Below are 24,451 nucleotides of genomic sequence, written 5' to 3'. Positions count from 1 at the left end.
ATAAATATAAATAACTTAAAAAATATTTATTTTTATATTTATATATAGGCTTACACACACACACACACAGTGTGTGTGTGTGTGTGTGTGTGTGTGTGTGTGTGTGTGTGTGTGTGTGTGTGTGAATCTTTATATATGTATGTGTATATGTCTATGTGTGTGTATGTGTGTTTACACGATGGTTTTTGTTTTCAAGTTGGAAAAGAGAGGGAAGCTAAATTTGTTCAAATGAATGTGTCAGTGCCCACCTAAATCAGGATAAGACCTATCCACTTAATTCATTATTTGCTTATCCACTTACCTATTGATGTCTTCGACAAAGTAACAAAGTAGTTTATTATGTAAAACTTCATGTTAATTGTTGGGATTAGGAAGCTTGGATTTCTACTTTGACCTATGTTATATGTGTTTAGTCATATGTGTTCACCTATCCATAATTAGTAGTAGATCTCGCCCCATATGGATACACATGCGAGACACTTTTCACGATTAAGACTTGTGGTCATCCCAAACAATTTTTGGGTCCACATATACCAAAAAGTTTGAACTACAACTCTTAGAGCTTGTTGTTACAACATATAGTAATCCATTTACAAGATTGAGAGTTTGTTCAATTTATCGACTTCCACCTATTGATATTAATTGTTTAATAATAAATTTTACTTGATCATGAACTCCTCATGAAAGTGGGGTTTTCACCATCAGTGCAATATTACTTGTTACACTAGATACTTCATCTGACCTCAATTAGGTACTATTCTTGCTAGTAGTTGCTTGAAATTTTTGGTGGAAACTATCTATGTAAATTGCATTTGACTTTGAGCCATTCCAAATGGGCTTCCCTATTGAGATATACTAGAAGGACTACACTCATATAGAAGGACTATACTAGAAGGACTACACTCATATAGACATACATATGGACACATATATACTAGAAGGACTACCCTTATATGGACATACAAATGGGCTTCCCTATTGAGATATACTAGAAGGACTACACTCATATAGAAGGACTATACTAGAAGGACTACACTCATATAGACATACATATGGACACATATATACTAGAAGGACTACCCTTATATGGACATACATATGGAACACTCCTCCTATCATTAAAACCCATGTTAGAGTCATCCTATTCCATGTTTTGAATACTTAAAAATAAGAATTGTAATATTATGTACTTTTTACCTGCTGATCTAACCTGGTTCCCATGATCTAGAGGAAAAATTTGACCTTGGTTTTGTATGTGACTTTCCCAACATATCTATTTTGACTTGGTAATGTTATTTTTTTTACAAAAAAATTCAAGTGACCATGAAACCCTCTTCAAAGTGGAGTTCTCACCTTTCTACATTGCGTTGATTCAATCCTCTTACTAACCATCAAGCCTCTTTAACATGAGATACACTTGATCCTTCTAGAACAAAGCTAGAACTTTGTCTCCTAGACAATGGTGAGGTATCATATGATATATTAGAAACTTCACCTCTCGGTCCCAACAAAGTGGTATTATTGTAGGTTATACTTACTTGATTATATGGGAATCAAGACAAGTAGAGCTTAGTAAATCTATCTGATATACCTTTAATCACTATGGCCATTTTGGTAAAACCTAAAAGCCAAAGATGCTCATGGGGCATGCCAAATAAGCCGAGAAGAGAAGGGTGGTAAAACCTAAAGCCAAAGATGCCATGGGTTCATCCACATACATTTCTCTTAAAGTGATGGATAATCATTTGAGGGGGAGTGTTAGAAATAGTGTGGACTAAGGTTCAAGCATCACATTTCATGTCATTTCATTTTGGTAAATTTGAGTTTCATCTCATGTATCTTGGCGCCTATAAATAGAGCCCATGGGGTAATGGAAATCAACTCACTTTTGGTCATTCTCTCTTGTGCCATTCTTTCTTTGTGTTAATCATGAACACATCTTGTTAGCACTAAACGCTTCTTAACCTCTCTCTTATTTATGCTGTACCACCATTACTAAACACCATAGTTATCCACCTTAATCCTTCTTTCTCAAACTCTAACCCTAGATTCCATCATCGAGCACTCAAAAAAAATAATTCAAGCATACATAACATTATGTCTTTGTATTTAAATGACCTTTTGCTCTCTAATATTGTTCGAAAGTTTCACAAACATAATTAAACTTCAAAACCAAAGAAAGCTTGTAAGGAAGGTCACATTCCTTGTTGGTTATTGGAATTTTTGGAAGAGAAAGTGTAACAACTCTTCACCCATAAGAAATTGTGGTTATATTAGTTATGTATTGTATTATATATACACACACACATATGTATTATTGTGTTATCAATCGATCATGACACAAGACTCTTCATTCAAAACCTTGTTACAATCATGGGCTCCAAGCACTCAAAAAAACTATTCGAGCAAAAATGGTACCATGTCTCTATATTCAAACGACCTTTTTCTCTTTAATATTTCTCAAAAGTTTCACAAACAGAATCAAACTTTAAAAACCATGGAACCACGTATCATCAATTAAAAAAAAGGCTCGCAAGCTAGGGCTGGTTCTTGGAATTTTTGAAAAAGGAATCGTACCAACTCTCCACCACAAGAAATAATGGTCATATTAGTTTTAAATAGATTTATAACTTGGCCACTAATGGAAGCCCACTATTACTCTTTGATGGGCTTCAAAAAGTGGGACCATGGAACCGCTCTAAATAACGTTCTCGTCAACATCGGAAAGGTGGATACTTTTTTTGGAGAGGGGGGAGGGGGTGTAAATAATGAGTGATGAAGCCTCAAGATAAGGTGGAAAGTTTCTCTTTTTTCTTTTTTTCTTTTTTTAGGGAAAGGGAGGGGAGGTGGAAAGTTTTTTTTTTGGGGGGAGCGTAAAAGGAGGGGGGGTGTAAATAATGAGTGATAAAGCATAGTCATAGGCAGGTCAGCTCTCACCCATTCAAACCCACATAGTCAAAGGCAGCTCAGCTCTCTCACCCGCGCGCGCGCTCTCTCTCTCTCTCTCTCTCTCTCTCTCGCGCGCGCGCACACACACTCAAGAGATGGAGCAAAATTTAGATGATGCCGCCTTGCCTTCACCTGCGTGTTCGCGTCCTCACATACTCGCCATCCCACTTCCCTTGTTTGGCCATATCACTCCCGTTGTGCAACTTTGTAGAGCCCTCACCTCCCTCGGGTGCAGGGTGACTCTGGTTAGCACCGAACGTAATCGCTCTCCCCTCTCGAAGCTCTTGGCCGGCAGCGTCCATGATGATCAGTGGATCCGAGTTCTCACCATCTCTGATGGGCTGCCCTCAGATCTGGACGTCTCATGGGATGCGTGGCGTGCTCTCCTTTCATCCTTCCAAGACACGCTGCCCCTTGCTTTTGCGCCGCACCTCCAACAAGTGCTAAGCACGGGCCCCGTTGCATGCGTGCTTTCTGATACTTACCTGACCTGGACGCAAGATGTCGCCAACGAGCTTGGAGTCCCTCGACTTGCTTTTTGGGTCACCCAGGCGGCTGAATGTCAGGTGCAATCAAATTTCCTTTGGAAAGATCAATGAAGTCTTAGCATATGCTGCTAAGTCTCATGGATGTTAAGCCATATCCTTGCCCACCCTATATTTTAGGTAGCAATTCCAAGATCCACCACCCCCTCTTCCTTGCCCACCCTATTTTAGGTAGCAATTCCAAGACCTACCACCCCCTCTTCCTTTATAAAATGGGAGTTTTGGGAGCCCCCAGCTCAGGAACAAGTCTTTCCCATCAATCTCTATTTTTAGAGTGTAGGTCTGAGACTTAGGGCATTGGTCTCTAAACCCCCTTATTTATTATAGGTGCCATGTTCTAATCTTGGACCTTTGACTTAGAATAGGATATTTTATTCCTAGCTCTTTATAGTTATAGGGGAAGTCTCCATGGCAAGATGAAGCATGTAAAGGCACATTTTCTCAAAAACCCAATTTTCATCTTTTCCTCACATGATAGAGCTTTTAGATTCACGTTAAAAATTATTTTAGATGTTAAGGATCGAACTCAAGATGCATTGGCATACCTCGCAAATAGGAATGCTTTTAAAAAAAAGTCTTGTTTACTTACTAAAATCAAAATGGTTGCTTAGATATTTTCCTAGATTGTATTGTAGTATGCTCAATGGTTATAAATCACTTTTCTAAATTGACTTGAATTTTTGAGCATTGGTTGATTAGGTTTACTTGCATGCACAACAACTTATCTCCTCGGGAAAATTGCCCTTCAAAGGTGAGTATTCTAAGTCTAAGATTCTTTAACAAACTTGAAGAGTAATTCAAGCTTAGACTTTAAAATTAAGTTAGGCATTACTTTAGTAGTACTTCTATAAATATGCTTGATTTTAAGGATATCCTTTTTTTGTGCATATAACCTTCAATGTTCTTTGTAGATCATTCCATTTTTCAAATTTACTTTCTAGATTTCTCCTTTTTTTAAAAGTAATGTGTGCCATGGTAAAGGTTTCACTATGTAACATCCTCTCACTCTCTCTCTCTCTCTTCTTGTGAAAACTTAAAATTTATTCTAGTATTATTATAAGATAGTAGTCATTGAACATTAATATAACATTACTTGTAGTATAATTGAAGTTTTGGACATGCAACATGCACAAATATTGTCGTTTTTTGGTTGATTATTTTCTGGTGTAGCACCTAGTAATCGGTCACCATTGATCGACAATGATGTTGACAACATGATACCAAACTTTCCTGGAAGGCCTCCTATGTATCATCGAGCTACTGGTGTAGGGGATGAGAGGATCTCAATCCCTGGGCTTTTTGACTTGGACCGTAAAAACTTTCCCACATTCTTGCAAATAGAAGACTCTTCCGACCTTCTTTTCTACTTCTTTGTGGATCACATCAAAAGTGCTCGAGAAGCTGATATGTTGCTAATCAACTCATTCAACGACTTGGAAGAATCGGTGATCACTTCCATGAGATTTGAAGGCATCAATGTCCATCCCATTGGTCCATTACATTTATTGGAAGATGAAATCATGAAGGAAAACACTATATTTGACAAAAAAGTAAGAGAATAAAAGTATTTGTTTAGAAGAAAGTTTATGATTTTGATTTAAATTTCCTTTGAGACACCTTTAACCCTAAGAATGATCAAGAAATATTAAAAGTAGGGTTTTCTCCAAAGATCAATATGTGATATAACCCATACATTCTAAATTTGATTATTAGTATAATCTCTAATTATTAATAAATGGACATAATCTTCAAAAACTTTAAGCATTTGTGAAACTGTTTCTAAGATGATTAAATTAACTTTGAGAGAGAGAAAAAAAAATATTTCAATAAGTCCTAACACTTGAATTGTGTTTTTTGGATGATGATTTTGAAAGTTAGAGAAAATTTTTAAAATTTTCAATAAGTCTAACACATGAAATTGTGTTTTTTAGGATGGTGAAGACGAAACTACAAACCACTTACAAGCTGGTGAAAAAGATGAGAAGCTAAGGGAAGATGACTTGGTTAAAGATGAGGTGGAAAGAAAATGTCTCCAATGGCTAGATGTTCAAGAACCTAAGAGTGTTATCTATGTGGCATTTGGTAGTCTCTTACGTCTCCCACCATCTCATCTTAAAGAGCTAGCCTTGGGCTTGGAAATTTCTGGACAACCTTTCATTTGGGCACTTCCAGGTCACCCCAAAAATGGAGAGCCTAACAAAGACCTTCCACCAAGCTTTATAGAACGAGTTAAAGGCAAAGGACTTGTCATGGATTGGGCACCGCAAGCCCTCATTCTCAAACACTCCTCTATAGGAGGATTTCTTAGTCATTGTGGTTGGAACTCCTCTTTGGAGGCTCTATGCATGGGGATCCCTATTTTGGGATATCCTTATATATCAGATCAACCTCTTATTTGCAAGTGGCTTGTGGAAAAGTGGAAGGTTGCATTGAGGTTGGAGAAAAGCCTTGATGAAGGTATTGCTCTTGCCAAGGATATTTCCAAGACGACAAAAGAGCTCTTAGTTGGTGACATAGGGAAAAATTTGAGGAAGAGAGCCCAAGAGTGGAGTGCACTAGCCAAGAGCTCTATACAACATGGGGGTTCTTCTCGTGTGACACTTGATTGCATCATGAAGATGCTCAAAAACCACAACCAAGTCTCTCACACCACTTGAGCTTTAGCTTTAAAAGTTTAAATTTTGTAAATATTTTTTGAATAGTTTAGGTGACTTGATCCATATTGATATACTTCAATTGATAATTGAACAATGTATTACTTTTTCTTCCTCTATAAAATCATTAGCCCTAAAATTTTCTTTCAAAACAAAGATCATAGTTAGAGATCATCATCTCATGAGAGCATGGATACATATCCAGAACAAATAGTACTCTTACTCACACATGCCATCACTCTATCTCCCTTGCTCTCTCAATCTCTCTCTGCACAATTCGTGAAAGTCTATCTTTTGATACCAATACCCATTAGCCTCTTGGGTGGTTACAAGGGCGGTTACAAGAAAACAATTACAAGATAGTATCAAGAGCATCTAGTCATGATGGTGGCGCACTATCATCTGTTGCCTCCGTGAGCCAGAAAAGCCCGCCAACACTTGGCATTGTGTCAATAGCCTTTCTGGTGTATTTCAATCTTCTGCAACTATATAGAAGGTGTGTGCTCTAGAATTTTGACCACCTGTTCTTCTTGATAACTTACAGCCGTTTCTAGCCCAAACCTTCAAGCTTCATTGGCACTGTACTTCCACCAAGCACAAATTGATTCGTCTGAGATGGACTATACATGTCCTCATAAACTTTACTGCGCTTTCTCTGTACAAATCCTAGACCAGTTTTTTGCGTTCTTTTTCCTCTACTAGACTTTAATCACCCTGGCATTTGGATGTTGGAGTGTGGCTTACCGCATTACCCCACTGCCATTAATGATGCAAATGCATGGGGTTCAGTCAATTCTAAAAGTTCTTTTGGCTCATCAATAACTATCTGGGACTCCTCTTTCATTTTAAATTTGTTCCCATGGCTCCACCTCTAGCCATATGGAAATACGCCAGCTAGCTTATCTCATTAGTGAGAGGGTTTGGCAGATTTTCTTATCACATGAGCTCTTTCCCTCCCACCCAGGCCAACACATCAAGACGTCGATGAGATGCAAGCCACTAACCTAGATCTTGTGGTATTCCCTTGAATAGGAGGGGATACCAGATGACTTGGTCCGGCTATGAATGGTATGGTGGCTTCCTTTGCCACTCCCACAATGGCTTACTCTATTATTTCAGTAGGGGCTAGAGCCTGTGCTATTGCTACTTCTATGGTTCCTCTGAATGTTTTTTTAGGAATTCCTACACTCTTGGCTAGAATGGGGGTGCACCACACCCAATGCCCCTTGCATGAGTTTCCAAGCCCTTCAAGAACTCATAGGCCTATCGTGCTATGTCTATTGGGCTTTTAAGCCTGCCTTCCACTTCAGCTCTGCCTTTTTGCTCCTTGTTTGCCTAGTAATGGAAATCTTCAAGCATTTTATCTTTACTATGCAGGTCTTTCTGTATTCGGTTCATGGGGTGGTGAAATTTTTTCTCTTGTTCTAGGGCCTTGTTCTGAGCCTTCCTGCTGTGTCTTATCATTGGATGGTCTTTCTCCTTGATCTCATTTTTAGTGTCTTGATGGTGGCTTCATCATCTCTTTTCATCTACCAACCCCTCAAGTTTTTCAATGTGATTGTTGGAGATCAAGTGATTATACACTAACTCAGTACCATTGTAGTCTATTCTTCCAGTCTTTTTGTAATAGCTAGCACATGCTTTAAATGATCTTCACAGGAAACATATCTAGGGAAACAGATCTAGTGTGGAACTATTCCACAGCACAAGTGGTTTTTCACTCTTGTCTGGATCCAACTCTGCCTGCTTTCTTGCCTTCTCATTTCGACTTTTAATTGTGCTTTTAAATTTTCTTGTTTTTGGGCTACTGACTTTAGCTTTGCAGCTTCCTTGGCGAGTGCCTTGTTGATCTCTTGTAGGCCAATCATCTCTTTTCATCTACCAACCCCTCAAGTTTTTCAATGTGATTGTTGGAGATCAAGTGATTATACACTAACTCAGTATTGTAGTCTATTCTTCCAGTCTTTAGTTATTTTAGCCTTTGGCACTTTCACTAAGGTTGTTCTTTGGGGGTTTTATGCTGTTGCTTTTAGGGGGTTTGTTGCTGCTCTCCAAAATCCTCCTCTTGCTTATTCGGTCTTCCTAAATTGTTCTTGTTGCTCTTCTTCAGTTTCATCTTCATTATCTTGGTGCCCTTCTTCCTCTTTTTCCTCTTGTTCATCTTCTTGCTCATGTCCTCTACATGGTCTCCTCCTTGGAATAAAGCTTTCACGTACCCACCAATCTCCCTCTTATTGTTGGGATTGGTGACTTGGTTTATCTCCTCCTTCACGCTGTTGAAAAGAACTTCTTCCCAAGCCACCTTTGATCTAGATTTTTAAGCGTTGATGATGCCAAAATTCTTTTTGAACATGCAGTATGGATTATGTGTGAGATATATCATCTCCACTATAAACCTCAACTGTTGTTACCGTGCTTCGTCCGAGTTGCTAGTGATTTTGTATCCTTAGCCTTCTTCTCCTTGGGTTGAAACTCTTTGGTAAGGTCGTCATGCATGGTGTGTTGGATGTGACGTCTCCTCTTTTCCTCATTGCATGGTACATGGCTAGCCCCTTCTCCACATAGTTCACCAACCATCATTGTAAGTTCACTATGTAAATTATAGCCTCTATCCTAGTAGTTCTAGATAAGCCACCATCAAAGCTCCCTTCATAGGAGCACATGGGTATTGGGGCTTTGCAATCTCTTTGTATCAATTTAGTAATATAATATTCTTCTTTATCTTTCTTATTGTACAATTTAAGTTTAAAAATCTTGTGTTATGAAAGACCCTTCTTCGTTGTGAGTGAACCCTTATTTACATCGCATGTTGTATCTTCTTACATGAAGAATATGAACTGGATATATAAATTTTTTTCTAGTGCCCCTGTGAAGATTAAAGGGATGGTGGTTTTTTCTTGGAAAGGTGTAGTTAGGCTTCTATAATGGAAAGGTGATGTTAGAGTGACATGTAATTCCTTAATGGCTACCCATGTATGGTGGTCTTCTATCTTTACTCCTATATTGAGTTCATATGATTTGGTTAGGCCAAGAAGAATGAATAACAAAGGATAACGGCATTTGAAGGACTTGTGGGATGGCCACTGTTAGGCTAGAGGGAGATTTCCTAGTTGAGAGTGATGCTTGATATAAAGAGGTATAATCTGGCCTTTTTATATAGAATTCTAATAATGTTGGCTAACTATTCTATTAATACCACTAGAAGAGATGAAAGGTGGATGAAGGATTAGGCCTAGATGAATAATTCTCAATTGCAAGAAGTTCAAACATCTGCCTTGTATAAACACATTTGCCCTATATAAACACATCCTCCTAGATTGTGGTATAACTGAGTATCTGAATAAGGTTTGGCATGTTAGAAGGTTAGGTGGCACTTGGAGGTCAAGGTTTTCTTGCATTTGGATGAAAGGGATACTTGGTAAAATTAAGATTTTTCTATGTAAGGTCATAATTGTGGCTCTACCCATTGGTGTTAAGACATTGGACATAAATATTTATGTAGGGAGATGCCCTAAGGTGTTGCACTAGAGATAGGAAGACTCTATTCATCTTTTCTAGATATATCCTATGTTCAATCAACCAAATGGGCTAGGGATGCAATTAGGGAGTTTTGGGTTCAAGCAACAAAATTGACTAGGAATTCTTTCAAACTGAGATTAACTTTTGATTAGGAATGGACCAATAGGAAGAGGGTTGGGTGCACATTTTTTACTTCTTTGACCACCCTAGGGAGCCTAGGCTTTGGTTTGCTAATGGGGCCTAATTACTATTCTTGTCCCCCTACCTCTTGGGCCCAAACTTAGAGGTCCCCCCACCTACAATCGCGCAGATGAAAAACCCTAAAAATTGAAAATTTTTAATTTTTTTCCAAAAGTGTGTTTTCCCTCTCAAACTTCCCCCCAACATACTCTAGGTTTGGAAAGCTCATTTTGAACCTCTTTCTTCCTCTTCTAAGCTCTCCATTGCTGCAGAAACTCCATATCTCTCAAGCTCTCCCTCCTTGTCAAGCTCCCTTAGTCTCAAGCTCCCTCTCCCTCTTTCTTCCTTTTCTAAGCTCTCCATTGCTCTGCAAAAACTCCATCCCTCTCAAGCTCTCCCTCCTTCTTAAGCTCCCTCCCTCTCTCAATCTCTCTCTCTCTCTCTCTCTCTCTCTCTCTCTCTCAAGCTCCCTCCCTCTCCATTGCTGCAGAAACTCTATCCTTCTTTAGTCTACTCTAGGTTGAGGAAGCCTATTCTCAAACTCTAACCCTCTTTTAAGCTTTCCATTGCTGCACTGAAAACCTTGAACTTTCTCTCCTCTCCACTCTTCTGTTGTAAAACAAGCTTTTCTTTTCCCTTCTTCTCTTTTCTTACCACCATGGCCTCTTCCAGTAATGTGAGAAGACCTAGGGAGAAGGTGGAAGAGCTTGTTTTACATAACACAAGAGATGAGAATGGAGTTTGGGCTCCAACAAGATTCAGGGTTGGGGCTTGGGTCTACATGCAGCCAAGCTCTAAGGGACCACATCGAGTGCGTCAACTGGGGAATATGCTACATCATTGAAAGGGGCGGCTACAAGGCTTCAAGCATACTAAGAAGGAAGGACTGGTTGCCATAGTGCAACATGTGTATACCCTTGGAGACCTGTACATTCAAGGCCAACGACCAAGGTTTCCTTCAAATTGTCAGTGTAACATAAACACAGCTTTAACAACATACTAATATTGGATTTTTTATTTCAAATTTTCTTATGATTCTCCATTTTCTTATGTCTCTCTGCAGATATTTTCCCCTCTAATTATGTTGAGGAACAACCACCACTCCAAAGCCTCACTAGAGTTTTCTATGCTATGCATGCATCCATTGGAGAGGCAATGTTTGTATCTCAAAGCCCAAGTGATCTTGTACAAAATAATATCTTTTTCTTTTCTCACTCATATTTTGTAGATAAAAAACCATGTTTATTTGGCAAGCTAGAAGATATCAACAATCCCGAATGGCCCAAACCTGATGCTTGGACCATCTTATGCTTAAAGTTTAAGATGGTAAGTGATATCAAGACATCACTCAAGTTTTCAAAGGCATCTAGGTCAGTAGGGCTAAATTGGTTTTGTCCTTTACATGTTTTTGTGCACATGTTTTATTTGGGGAAGGGTTTTTTCAATGTGCTGTTTATTAAAGGTTAGTCTATGTGTGAGTTGTTTGCTAATAAGGGACCTTGCACAATGGGAGAGTATGTTGTATTATGAGAGAAATTGACTTATATACATGGCCATAAGTGTTCACACTCACTTAAACTATGGCCAGCTGGGCATTTTAGGCTCATAAGCGGCCTAATGCATGCCATGCCAATGCACCAAACAAAAATAATGTATATTTGTAATAAGGAGGTACGGTCTGACCTCATTCAAGGATTACTAGGAGAGGGTTGGGAGGTTAATGAGGGGTCACATCAAGGTGATGTGTATAAGTGCAATGTAGTAGATTCTATAGTGTCTTTCAGGTTCTTGAAGGCATGCTCTATTTTGTACATGTGTCTGCACTACCAAAGATGGATGCAAAAGCATGGGACATGGATCCCACTTCAAGCCTCAGAAGAAGAAATTATGCCTATTGAGGTAGCTGTGATGATGCAAAATGGATGGATTGAGCGAGTGGCAGGCAAAGCAAGCATTAGAGCCTAACAAACCTGCGTCAACACTTTAGCATCATGGGCTTTGACAATGTGGAAGAGTCAAGTTTCAAGTTGATGAGAAGAAAGGTATATCTGATTCCACTGCATGTCTAGAGTTAACCCTTACACTTTCTGGTTATTGTGCCACTTTCTATATTTTTACAGATTGGGAAGCGTAAGGAGGGGACAACCATGGTCTCGGAATCATGGCAAATATGGGACCTTGAATTTTCAGTAGCAAGGTGCATATCCCTACCAACACATAGTAGGCATGTGGAAGACCTTGAAGATGAACTGAGTATATGGGAAAATAGCCTCTGTTTTGATGCACGTGAAGGGCAAGAGTTTCAAGATCGAGGTGAAGGCAATGACAAGCTTTCAAGTCAACAAGGAGATGGAGATCAACATGAATTAAATGTCACAAGAGGGGCAAAAAATGAAGACATTATAACAATTTTAGATTAGATGACATGCTTGTAATTTTGTAGCAGGCTCTTTTTTAACCAAGCACCAAAAAAGGATGAGGCTAAGTCCTTGATTGACCTCTTCGTCCCCACCAGCACTTTGGCAAAAGAAGACATTGAGCAAGAGATAATAATCAACCTTTTACAACAACCTAGAAACATTTGTAATTATGTATAGAAAAATATTTTGATTTTTCCTTTGATTGCAGAGGGTGGTTAAAATTGACGCATTTGCTGGGAGAGGCGACGGCAGAGACTAGGCCAAGGTCCATGGACATGATGCTGCATTGGCGCACTATCTTGGTCGACTTCCTGTGGATGGCATTGCCATTATCCACAAGGACTACACCCCTCAATCTATCTTCACTCTCTTCTTTTTTTGAAAGTCCTCTCTAAGGTGCTCTGTGTAGCCTCTATGGCACAGAGCACCAAATGTATAGTTCTGATTAAAAAATCCCTTACCTTCGATGTTTTTGGTTCTAGATTTAGGGGTAAGCTTCTTACTCGTTTAGGTATAGCCAAAAGCATAGACATAGAGGATCCTCAAGAAATAGCCTAATCACTCCTTTAGCACACTCTGCCCAATAACAAGAGAAGGAAGCTCAATATTGTAAGAAAGCTTTTGTAAAGATGATGTATCATTTCTTATTTTATGAATACAATGCAATTTTTACAAACTTATTTTCATCAAGTATATCATTGTTTTTTCTAGTTTGTACCATCAATGTTTTTGTGAATGCATCAGAAATGACCCTGGGAGCCTGGGGGAGTAGTGCCAAAACAGTGCAAATTTTGAGCCTGCACCACTGTTGTAGAGACCAAATTTGCACTGTTTTGGCACAGCTTTCCCAGCCCTTCAGGAGCAATTCTGATGCATTGGTGGATGATAAATAATATATTTTTACACATGATTAAAGGTATTTTTATCTTATAAATTACTGTTTCTCATAATCAATGTACTCAACTTTATTATAAATGCATCAAAAATGATTCTGAGTGGCTGGGGGAGCAGTGCCAGAACAGTGTGAATTTTGAGCCTGTACCGTTGCCGGGAGCAATTTTGATGCATTGGATGACAAATAATGTATTTTTATACATGATTAAAGGTATTTTTATTTTATAAATTACTGTTTTTATAATTAATGTACTCAACTTCATTATAAATGCATCAGAAATGATCCTGAGTGGCTGGGAGAGCAGTGCCACAACAGTGCGAATTTTGAGCCTGCACCGCCGCTACATAGCCTAAATTCGCACTGTTCTGGCATAGCTTTCTCAGTCCTCCAGGAGCAATTTTGATGCATTGGATGACAAACAATGTAATTTTACACATGATTAAAGCTGTTTTTATCTTATAAACTATTGTTTCTCACAATTAGTCTACTCAACTTTAAATGCATCAGAAATGATCCTGAGTGGTTGGGAGAGTAGTGCCAGAACAGTGCGAATTTTGAGCCTGCACCACCGCTTCAGAGCCTAAATTCGCACTGTTCTGGCATAGCTTCTTTAGTCCTCCAAGAGCAATTCTGATGCATTGGATGATAAACAATGTAATTTTACACATGATTAAAGCTGTTTTTATCTTATAAACTATTAATTCTCACAATTAGTATACTCAACTTCATTATAAATGCATCAGAAATGAGTGGCTAGGGGAGCAGTGCCAGAACAGTGCAAATTTTGAGCCTGCACTGCCGCTACAGAGCCTAAATTTGCACTGTTCTGGCATAGCTTCCCCAGTCCTCCAGGAGCAATTTTGATGCATTGGATGATAAACACTATATTTTTACACATGATTAAAGCTGTTTTTATCTTATAAACTAATATTTCTCACAATTAGTGTGCTTAACTTCATTATAAATGCATCAGAAATGATCCTGAGTGGCTGGGGGAGCAGTGCCAGAACAGTGCAAATTTTGAGCCTGCACCACCGCTGTAGAGCCTAAATTTGCACTGTTCTGGCATAGCTTCTCCAATCCTCCAAGAGCAATTCTGATGCATTGGATGACAAACAATATAATTTTACACATGATTAAAGCTGTTTTTATCTTATAAACTATTAATTCTCACAATTAGTGTACTCAACTTCATTATAAATGCATCAAAAATGATCCTGAGTGGCTGGGGAAGCAGTGCCAGAACAATGCGAATTTTGAGCCTGCACCGTCGCTACAGAGCCTAAATTCGCACTGTTCTGGCATAGCTTCCCCAGTCCTCCAGGAGCAATTCTGATGCATTAGATGATAAACACTATATTTTTACACATGATTAAAGGTGTATTTATCTTATAAACTAATATTTCTCACAATTAGTGTGCTTAACTTCATTTGAAATGCATCAAAAATGATCTTGAGTGGCTGGGGGAGCAGTGCCAAAACAGTGCGAATTTTGAGCCTTCACCGCCGCTGCAGAGCCTAAATTCGCATTGTTCTGGCATAGCTTCCCCAATCCTCCAGGAGCAATTCTGATACAGTGGATGACAAACAATGTAATTTTACACATGATTAAAGGTGTTTTTATCTTACAAACTATTGTTTCTTACTATTAGTGTACTCAACTTCATTATAAATGCATCAGAAATGATCCTGAGTGGCTGGGGGAGCAGTGCCAGAACAGTGTGAATTTTGAGCCTGCACCACCGCTGCTGCAGAGCCTAAATTCGCACTGTTCTGGCATAGCTTCCCTAGTCCTCCAAGAGCAATTCTGATGCATTAAATGATAAACACTATATTTTTACACATGATTAAAGGTGTTTTTATCTTATAAACTACTATTTCTCACAATTACTGTGCTCAACTTCATTATAAATGCATCAGAAATGATCCTGAGTGGTTGGGGGAGCAATGCCAGAATAGTGCGAATTTTAAGCCTGCACCGCGGATGCAGAGCCTAAATTCGCACTGTTCTGGCATAGCTTCCCCAGTCCTCCAGGAGCAATTCTCATGCATTGGATGATAAACACTATATTTTTACACATGATTAAAGGTGTTTTTATCTTATAAACTACTGTTTCTCACAATTAGTGTGCTCAACTTCATTATAAATGCATCAGAAATGATCCTGAGTGGCTAGGGGAGAAGTGCTAGAACAGTGCGAATTTTGAGCCTACATCGCCGTTGTTGCAGAGGCCGAATTCGCACTGTTCTGGCACAGTTTCCTCAGTCCTCCAGGAGTATTTCTGATGCCTTGGATGACAAACTGGCACATGATAGACACTCCATGTTAAACAAACATGATGACACCAAGACATTGTAAGAGAAACTTAAAATTTTAATTATCAAAAGGTTACAAATGAAAGCCAGATAGGCTTGTTACAAAGGGGGGTTTGAAACAAAAGAGTTACTTTAAAAAAAAGGTTAACATCTAAGATCTCTAGATCGTGTCTCGCTCGCCTCAAATGCACCGAGCTAGTTGCATGTCCTTGGCAGATATGGTAATCCTGCATGTATTGCAAGGAGGTTGGTGTCTTCAAAAAGCCCAACAATGTAAGCCTCGGAGGCTTCTTGCAATGCTTCAAGGGCAATCCCTTGCACACGGAACTCTGTTCTATATCGTTGGAGAATCTCCTTCACTGTGCGAGCAAAAGGGACTCTTCTTATCAGCAACTCAGTGTTTCTCTCATAAAACTTGATTTCTTGTAGAGCCCTATGCCCTTGGCGCATCCTTCTCCTTGGAGCTCTCTGTGTTGTGTTAGTGCGTTGGCGAGGTTGGGACTTCCTTGGCTTGAAGTGCTTGACCTTTCTACGTTTGCGCGCACTTGCAGGAACCTCCTCTTGGTCTCTCTCATAGTCTGAATCCTCCTCCTATTGTTGTGGTACCTATGTATCAAGTTCCTCCCGAGTAGGTAAGGCACCCTGTCCTGGTAGTAGGGTCTTGCCACCTATGGTGCTGCACAATGTAGGAATGTTTTCACCAACCCAGTCGAACTGCTCATCATTGGCCTCTCTGTCTTGATCTCTGGGGTGGCTGCATTGTGGGGTTTTCTTCACACGCTTGCTCCCACTAGAAGGGCCTGCATGTGTGTGTGCTGGTGTTGCTGTGGGAGGAGGGTTGGACTCTGGTGATCCCATTAGGCATGTCCTAGAATCCAAGGGGTCACTCTCTTTCGTGGTGTCGCCAGTATATGGTCGTTGGGTGCCTTGCACTGTGTTTTGTGAAGGCATGGTAACACGTGCGGTGTTCTTGGTGCGTGCCACATCCATGTACGACTATGCTAACGTGGTGATGTGTTGGTGTCCTTACGTGGGTGTCTACATAGATCTTGAGCTCAAGCTCTCTAAAAAAGTGAAATAAAAATGAAGTGAGAGAAGAAACTATTAATAGTTTTTTTTAGGGGGAAAAAAACCTAACTAAACTTATTTTCTTAGCCTTATTACATCTAGATTTATGCTAGTGCGTGCACAACCCAACGCCTCCCTTGTCTCCTCATTCATGCACACCAAGCACCATGCCTATGGGGAGCATTGGTCTGCAACCATTCAAGCCGAGCATGACTTTTTGCAGCCTTGCATGCCTCTTGCGCAAGCTTAGATTGTTGGGCCCGCTCCCTAACCAATACCCTTCCAAAGGTTGTGTGATAAAACCAATTGAACATCTCTTGTAGATAGTTTGTATGTGTTCCTCCTACAGAAGCTCCGCCTCCATGTCTTGTATTTTTGAAATAAACCCCTCTTGCTTTATAATGTGATTTCTCCATCCCTTGGGTACTCCACATATCGAGCGATCCATACAAACTATGTGCTGTATACATGACAATAGAATTTAATTAGAAAAAGTCAAGGTTAAAATACCAGTTTATTTTTTTATTGTACAACTTACCATATAGTGTGTTACTTTACTCTCTCCCTAAGCACCTAGTACACTTTTGGTGAATTCTATGATATGTTGTTCGAATGATGCTCGTTCTTGGGCAGTTGTGCTACTTTGATTCATAATGCAAACCATGTTATTGAAATTTATCCAAAGCTGTTTGCGCATATTTACAAGAGTTGGCACTGGACAATCTACATTTGTGGTGATTGCACACAGGTCTCTCTAGAGTCCCCAAGTCTTCTTTGAATTCTCTATGTTTGCTGGATTCTCCAAAAATCTCCTTGCCTTTGATCCAGTCATGGAGACCTTTTGAGCAACCTCGTATGACATACCAGAGGCCTGCTTATTCACTCCAATTTTCACGTTTCCGCCATGGCAGCCCAGAGAATTCAAAAGATGCTCTAATTTACTAAGGATTGCAACTTTCCTCTCTTGTGTAGGCATTGTGAATGCATAATCGATATGGCACTTAAGCAATCGATCAAAGATTCTCATGAATGCATGAAGTATGCAAAAGTGAATATTCTTTAGTGAAAAATTAATGATGGGGCTCCAATTTGAATTCCTATTTGGTTCTCCTAGCATATCACCAGACATGACACCTTCCACCCATCTTGCATTTGGTTGTTCCTCATCTTCATCATCAGTTGACTCGGTTGGATCTACTGCATCTTCTTGTTGCTTCTTCCCTTTCTTGGACCTTTCGAGGCATCCTTTCCAATAGAGCCAACCTTCTGTATACCTTTTCCATTTGTCTTTTTTTGCCTAGGAATTGCAAGTTCTCACCTTCTGGTGAAAGACCATAGAACTTCACCATAGCTTATTGTAGTCTCTCAATATGAACAAAGATGTTATTGTAAACATCATAGTGAAATTCTGTACTTGTTGTCTTGATTTTCTTTTTGCTCGACCCTGTGTCTAATGTTAGTGTGCCCTCAACGTGATAAAACTGTCCTATAGCTCGCTGCACATCATCATTATTGATACGCTTGACATTGTGAATTACCTTGAGTGTAGGAAATAAAGTGCCAGTGATTCCTTGTCTTATAAATGCATCTTTTACAACCTGACGGATTGCTTGGTACCCTTTCATGCTGATTCCAGCCGCATCACAAGCATGTTGAATTAATGAAGAATCGATGGAGGTGGTAATCTCGCTCACTACATTGCTGATGACAACAGCTTGCCGTATTTTAGGATGATGAGGGTCATTAATAATTGAGAGAATATCCTTGGTATTCAAAATGGCTTTGACCAAATCCTTCCATCCCTCTTCATTAGAACCACACACCTCTTGCAGAAAATTCCTGGCAAAACACAAATCATGACTATTTTGTTTAAATCACTGAGTGCATGATAAAAGTTTATGTTACTTACTTTATTGTACGAATCCTTTTCTTCCGTGCTCCACCTTTAAACACAAGAGATTCTATACCAACCAATGTCTTTTTGCGTTCACAAGCACCATTTGGCGTTGCTTTAAGTCGTTTTGATAAGTTCCTCTAGCCTTTGAATCTTTGCATCCTTCTCCACATTCTCTGCGAGGATCTCTTTCATTTATCTGATGATGTTTTAAGTCCTTCTTGACATTGTAAAAGGCTAAATTGTGATGCTTGCAATTGAGATTGGAGAATATGGGTTTGCCAAGCTCCACTTGTAGTCAATCTTCTGCAGTATCCTAACAAGCCAAGCTCTCTTTCACCAACAAATTGCATAAAAGATGATAAATTGCAGAAAGGAGGGTTTGCTCTTAATGGAGGGTCAACTGGATAGAGATGCCCATCAACCCAAAGATCTACATTTTTCTCCTTAGCTATCCTATGAGCTTGGACAAATTGTGCATCAGTAGGATGGGTTTTTTTAGAGCTGACATACTCTTCAGGAATACGAATGTGTAAATCAACCTTCCGTTTTCTAGCTTCACAAGAGGCTATACACACAGCTTGCAAAGGCTCATAGCTAAGCAGAGGAAGAAGCTAAAGCAGAGAGAGAGAGAGAGAGAGAGAGACTGTTAAAACTTTGCTATTGCAGGTTTAACACACAAATCCGTTTTTCTAAGTAGAAAATGATATTTTTGATATACAAATATACTAACATGGAGTTTTTCATCAATAAATTACATTTATGAGAAAAATTAAAAATAATAATTTTTGGGGTCCCCACAATTTCGGGATCTGACAGTTAGTTATGTTTATGGGGTTGTGGGGACTCGACAGTTAGTTATGGATGTACTGGCTCCTAACAGGGTTTTGATGTGACCCTTGAATTACAAGCTTTTTGGAGGGAAAAATTTATTTTCATCATACATATTGGTTGGGTGGTGTTTTTTCCACCTCAAAATGTAAAAAATTAAAAAATAAAAATTTTTACTTTTTGGGGCCCACCTAAATACGAGAATGTTTTGCTGATGTGTGGAAGGGAGATATTGTGGGAGTTAATGAGAAAGGAGATTTCAAACTGACAAGAAAGATTCAATTTATAGAGAGTGAAGATAAAAAATTCAAAAAGTAAGAGAGAGAGAGTATGAGAATATTCTCTTTAAAAAGTGAAACTAGGGGGGTATGGCTGATGTGGCAAGGCAAAAAATAGGGGTCATCATAGCCTTTGTCTCCCTTAAGCCCAGCTTTTTAAGCTCTAATTCCTTAAAATTAGGAATCCTTAGGAGGCCCTTTTTGGGTCCAAAAAATTCCTAATGGGGTGAAGAAATTTTAACTATTTTGGCATAACAAAATTTTATTTTCTATGGTAAATCTAGATCTTTGGGAATGAGTTGCTTTATAACTCCACTGGCCCTCAATCTATTTACGTTGAGGATGTTAAAGCTAGATATATTGCTACCTTAAAATCCCATGTGTAGATGTTTAGCTGGTCTTCACAGCCTATGAAGGATGTTAAAGCTAGATATATTGCTACCTTAAAATCCCATGTGTAGATCTTTGGCTGGTCTTCACAGCCTATGAAGGATGTTATGAGCTGCTTATACATTTGAAGCTCTTGGCACAAAAGTTGATACTTAAACTATGGGCTAACTTATGTATTTCATTTGATCTTAGGAACCCATATTGGAGCAAGAATAAAGAGAAATCTCTCATTTACCTTAAAAAATCAAAACGCTTAGGTTAATAAAGAAGGAGTACCCCAAGGATCCTTCCTATATCGACTTGAGAACCTCCTGGGACCTTATGAAATTAAGTGTGGTAAGAGATACTTTGAAGATGGCAGATCTCACTTGGGTTGCTTCCTAAGAAATGCCCCTTTTTAGGGAAGAGATGATTAGGCTTTCTTTTTTTCTCTCTTAGTGGTATGCCAGCTTGGCATTAACTACACATGGGAGGCTGGATATTAATGGCTCTCTAGTTGTGTGTGTGTTACTTTGAAGATGGGTTGCTTCCTGAGAAGTGCCCCTTTTGAGGGAAGAGATGAGTAGGCTTTCTTTTTTTCTCTCTTAGTGGTATGCCAATAGCTTGGCATTAACTACACATGGGAGGCTGGATATTAATGGCTCTCTAGTTGTGTGTGTGTTTCCTTTTGATTATTTTATAGCATATATAAAGATTTGTTCTTTTAAGATGTTATGAAGCTTTGGATTTTTGAAAGTGGTCGTCATGGTGTACATGATATTATATAATATTATATTATATTATGTGTGTGTGTGTGTGTGTGTGTGTGTGTGTGTGTGTGTGTGTGTGTGTGTGTGTGTGTATGTATGTATGTAGTCTTTCTCTCAAAGAAACTAAAAATAAGAAATTACTCACCTTATACTTTTATAATTCAAAGCATAACCTTACCAAATGGTTAAATTTTTCTTGTTTTTGAGGGGCTACTTAATCAACTTGTAGTTGATAATTCATGAGAGGGGAGGGAAGTTAACAATGACTAAACACAAAGGGAAGGGTGTCAAAGGAGGAGGGGCATACAAAAGAAACCCTATGGTCATCAAAGAAGGGTTGAGAAAGGTTGAGTGGGCTTGACGATAAGCTGGGTAGCAAAGGAGGGTGCTCTCAAGGGAGGGGAGGTGGAGGACTATATGATCAGTACTCAGGGCATCATAGCAGGGAAAGGAGATGCGTAAAAGAGGCCTAAAGGCTTGGCAATGACCAATGAAACAAGAGGAAAGGGGGGAGTTGGCAAGTATTAACACAAAGGCGAGGGGGAGTTGTTTGGTGATCATAATAGTGATTGACTGGGAGAGGGGAAGTGGTAGGTATCAACACAAAGGGGAGGGGGAGTTGTCTGGCAATCATAATAGTGAGCGAATGGAAGAGGCAACACAACCCGGACCTCTTAACTCCTTGGCTTTAAATAGGCCCAAGGGTTTCCCTACATGGAAGCCTCCCCAGTTGGAAAAGGGAGCCACAATGCATGAGAAATTGCCCCATCCCCCTATATCAATTGCACGACGTCCATTCAAATAAAAAACTATAAAATATATTCAAAGGCTTTCTATAATAATCCAAATAGCCTTAGCTACATCAAAAAAATTTCATGGATTTCTATAATTCGTGGGGTTTCTATAATAATCCATATAGCCTTAGCTACATCCAAAAAAAATTATAAACAAGGAGTCTTACATCCTTTCTCCCTTAGAGGAATCAAGATGCCCTCATCTCGAGAAGTGTGATGGTCATGGATCAATCCATCCTCTGTCTCTCGGGTTACATCTTCAACTGGGTAGTGCTTCCACTTTGCAAGATATTCTCAAAGAATCTATTCCTTAATAGTTTCTCCGAAGAGTGAGAAACCATTTCAGGAAGGTTCCAGCTACAAATACCTTATGAGTTATTAAATCTTGCACATTAAACATGCTTTTGCTCTTGTGTTTAAGCTAGAAGAGGGTTAGTATCCATAGCCCTCTTCCCCCTTGTTTCTCTAACATAGTATTAGATCTTGCATTTAGGAGCAAAGCTTGGGTGAACTCTTAAGTCAAGGCCATAGAAACCTTATCTTGTGTGCTTCAAAAGTTTTGTTAGTCTATGTTTACATATGGTCAATCAAGCTCTCACTATACTTGCAGATAATGCCAAAATTGAAAAGCTCCAACTACCCCATATGGAAGGTCAAGGTTAAGAGTCTTCTCATAGCACATGATTTATGGAGTTTGGTAGATGGTAAGACAAGATGCTACAAATCCCAACAATAATGAAGTCTGAAATGGGGACAGGAGTAATTCTCATGGCCTTGCATTGATAATCATGGATTGTATGGATATAGTAATCACCCATATTCATGGTTCAAATACACCATTGGAAGCTTGTGAAATTCTTAGGAATCTATACAAGACTAGAACTCCTACTTGTGTGCTCAACTTGGAATTCCAACTACATAATTTGAAGCTTAGAGAGGGTGATCCCATTGAACATATTTATACAACTACTCTGAGCAAAGAACTGCTCTCATAGAGGGTGATCCCATTGAACATATTTATACAACCACTCTCAGCAGCAGCAGAAGAAGGGTTAGCCATGGTTTATGCTATGAAGAAGTATACCCATTACCTTTTGCCAACAATATTGTTTCTTTGTTAATCATTAAGCTTTACTTTATTTAAAAAACTAACCATGCTTGATCGTGCATTGGTTGTTGCTCTTAATGGAATTTGAGTTCTACATTACTATTCACAAATGATCTAAGAATGTTCATGCTAATCATTATCAAGGATACCCAATTGAGAACCCCCACTTGGCATGGATGATGATCTTTCTGATGCTCTTTTATTCAAGTCTTAATCCTATTCCCAAATGGAGCAAAGATATTTCTTATTGCCTAGCAAATGGCCTCTCAACCAAATTTATCATGGACAAAGTTAAGGCCAGAAAGCTAATTAAGAAGGTTGCACCATACCAACTGAAAGCCAAAATTCTCTACAAAGGACAAGATGGTATCTTGTGAAGGTGTGTGCATGAAATCTTTCTATCCTTCAACAAGGTCACTCTAGTATTTTTGGAGGTCAATTTGCATTGCTTGCAAAGTCCTTTAACCTAGATTATGGTGCTTGACTCTTTTAAGCAATGTTGCTAATTTTTCAAGGGATGCGATGAGTGAAAATTTTCCCATGGTTAAAGAATATTACACAATGACCTTGACCCTATAATTTCAATGTAGCCCTTTGAGAAATGATATATAGATTTTGTTAGTCCCATCATCCATGCTACTAAAGGAATCCAAGCTTGCTACATCTCATTATGATGTGCTTCACTTTAGTATTTAGTACAAGCTTATAAATTGTGGTCGATGATTAATGACTAGAGTTTGGACACTTTGCACAAGTAGCCATAATTCCCAAGATATGTGTGCTTATGACTTGCGAGTTAATGCCCATGCCATAATTGTGATGAGATTGGGGGAATGGGAGAGGTGGAGCTCTAGCCAAGAAATCTCACTCACTCAGTCACTCAAGAATAGAGAAGAACACAAGAGGTGGATGGTTGAAATATTTCTTCTTCTTTTTCTTCCACACAATACTCTTCTATATAACATTAAAAATAAGAGTCTAATATACAAAACCAAAACATACTCTAGTCATAGTGTGAACTCGGCTAAATGAGCAGGCTTGATAAGCATGCCATAACTCCATACTAGTTGTCAAACTAACAGCACCCTACTGGTGGCATACCAAGCACGTATTCTACCCACCAACCACACCAATGTTGTAAGTGCGGAATGGTCACCCAAGAGACTCACTAACACGTAAACTAGTTGAGCTTGATATCTCAACACTCCTTCTCAAGCTCAACAGCATTTCATGTACTCCAAGTAAGCTCCTAAACCTATGGAGTTTCTCTGTAAACTCCTAGACCTGTGGAGTTTCTCTACTCCTAATGCCTCTGTGAAGATATTAGACATTTGATCCTATGTGCTGACATAAACAACATAAAAAATCACCTGGCAACACCTTCTCCCTGACAAAATGGTAATGCATCTCAATGTGCTTCATCCTCGCATGAAAGACTGGATAATTGGCCAATTGTATGCTGCTCATGTTGTCATAATAGATGACAACAACTCTATTACTAAACTGGCTTATATCCATGAGTGGCTTCTGTAACCAAGCTACCTTACATGCATCCATAGTTGCACCTCTATACTTTACCTTTGTACTCGACAAGGCCGATTGCTTCTTCCTACTCCAACTCACTGCAGCACTTCCAAAAGAGAACATGAAACCACTAGTAGATTTATTGTTTGAGAGATACTACCAGTCTAGTCCGCATTTATATAACCATCATGTGTGCGACTATATCTCTAACCTAGCCTCATAAAGCAATCCATAATATAAGGTTGACTTCAAATATCTGATGAGTATGCATCTATCCGCATCGAAATGTGGCTTCCTCTTTACTAACTCATGAAACCTACTGCATAACTCAAATCTA

The 24,451-nt window shown here is 39.1% G+C and overlaps 1 protein-coding gene across 1 annotated transcript; it reads left to right on the top strand.

The window, feature by feature from the left end:
• The first annotated feature begins 2,965 nt into the window (after window positions 1-2,965).
• On the top strand, window positions 2,966-6,311 carry LOC147612076 (7-deoxyloganetin glucosyltransferase-like). Its single transcript, XM_086783936.1, has 4 exons — window positions 2,966-3,515; window positions 4,194-4,245; window positions 4,665-5,044; window positions 5,426-6,311. Exons 1-4 carry the CDS (start codon window positions 3,045-3,047, stop codon window positions 6,149-6,151), a joined length of 1,629 nt encoding a protein of 542 aa, XP_086640062.1. The 5' UTR covers window positions 2,966-3,044; the 3' UTR covers window positions 6,152-6,311.
• Window positions 6,312-24,451: the final 18,140 nt, after the last annotated feature.

This window comes from Cibotium barometz, chromosome 46 (assembly GCF_041138505.1).
Source record: "Cibotium barometz isolate CiBa-2024 chromosome 46, ASM4113850v1, whole genome shotgun sequence".
NCBI classification, from domain to species: domain Eukaryota; kingdom Viridiplantae; phylum Streptophyta; class Polypodiopsida; order Cyatheales; family Cibotiaceae; genus Cibotium; species Cibotium barometz.
Note: the sequence above shows the minus strand (reverse complement) of the source record. Positions and strands in the feature narration are given on the sequence as shown.

Excerpts from the sequence above, each read along its gene's own strand:
- LOC147612076 (XM_086783936.1), top strand. The coding sequence starts at position 3,045 with ATGGAGCAAAATTTAGATGATGCCGCCTTGCCTTCACCTGCGTGTTCG. Across the intron at positions 3,516-4,193 it reads CCCAGGCGGCTGAATGTCAG|GTTTACTTGCATGCACAACA; the intron begins GTGCAATCAAAT and ends TTGGTTGATTAG. Across the intron at positions 4,246-4,664 it reads GGGAAAATTGCCCTTCAAAG|CACCTAGTAATCGGTCACCA; the intron begins GTGAGTATTCTA and ends TTTCTGGTGTAG.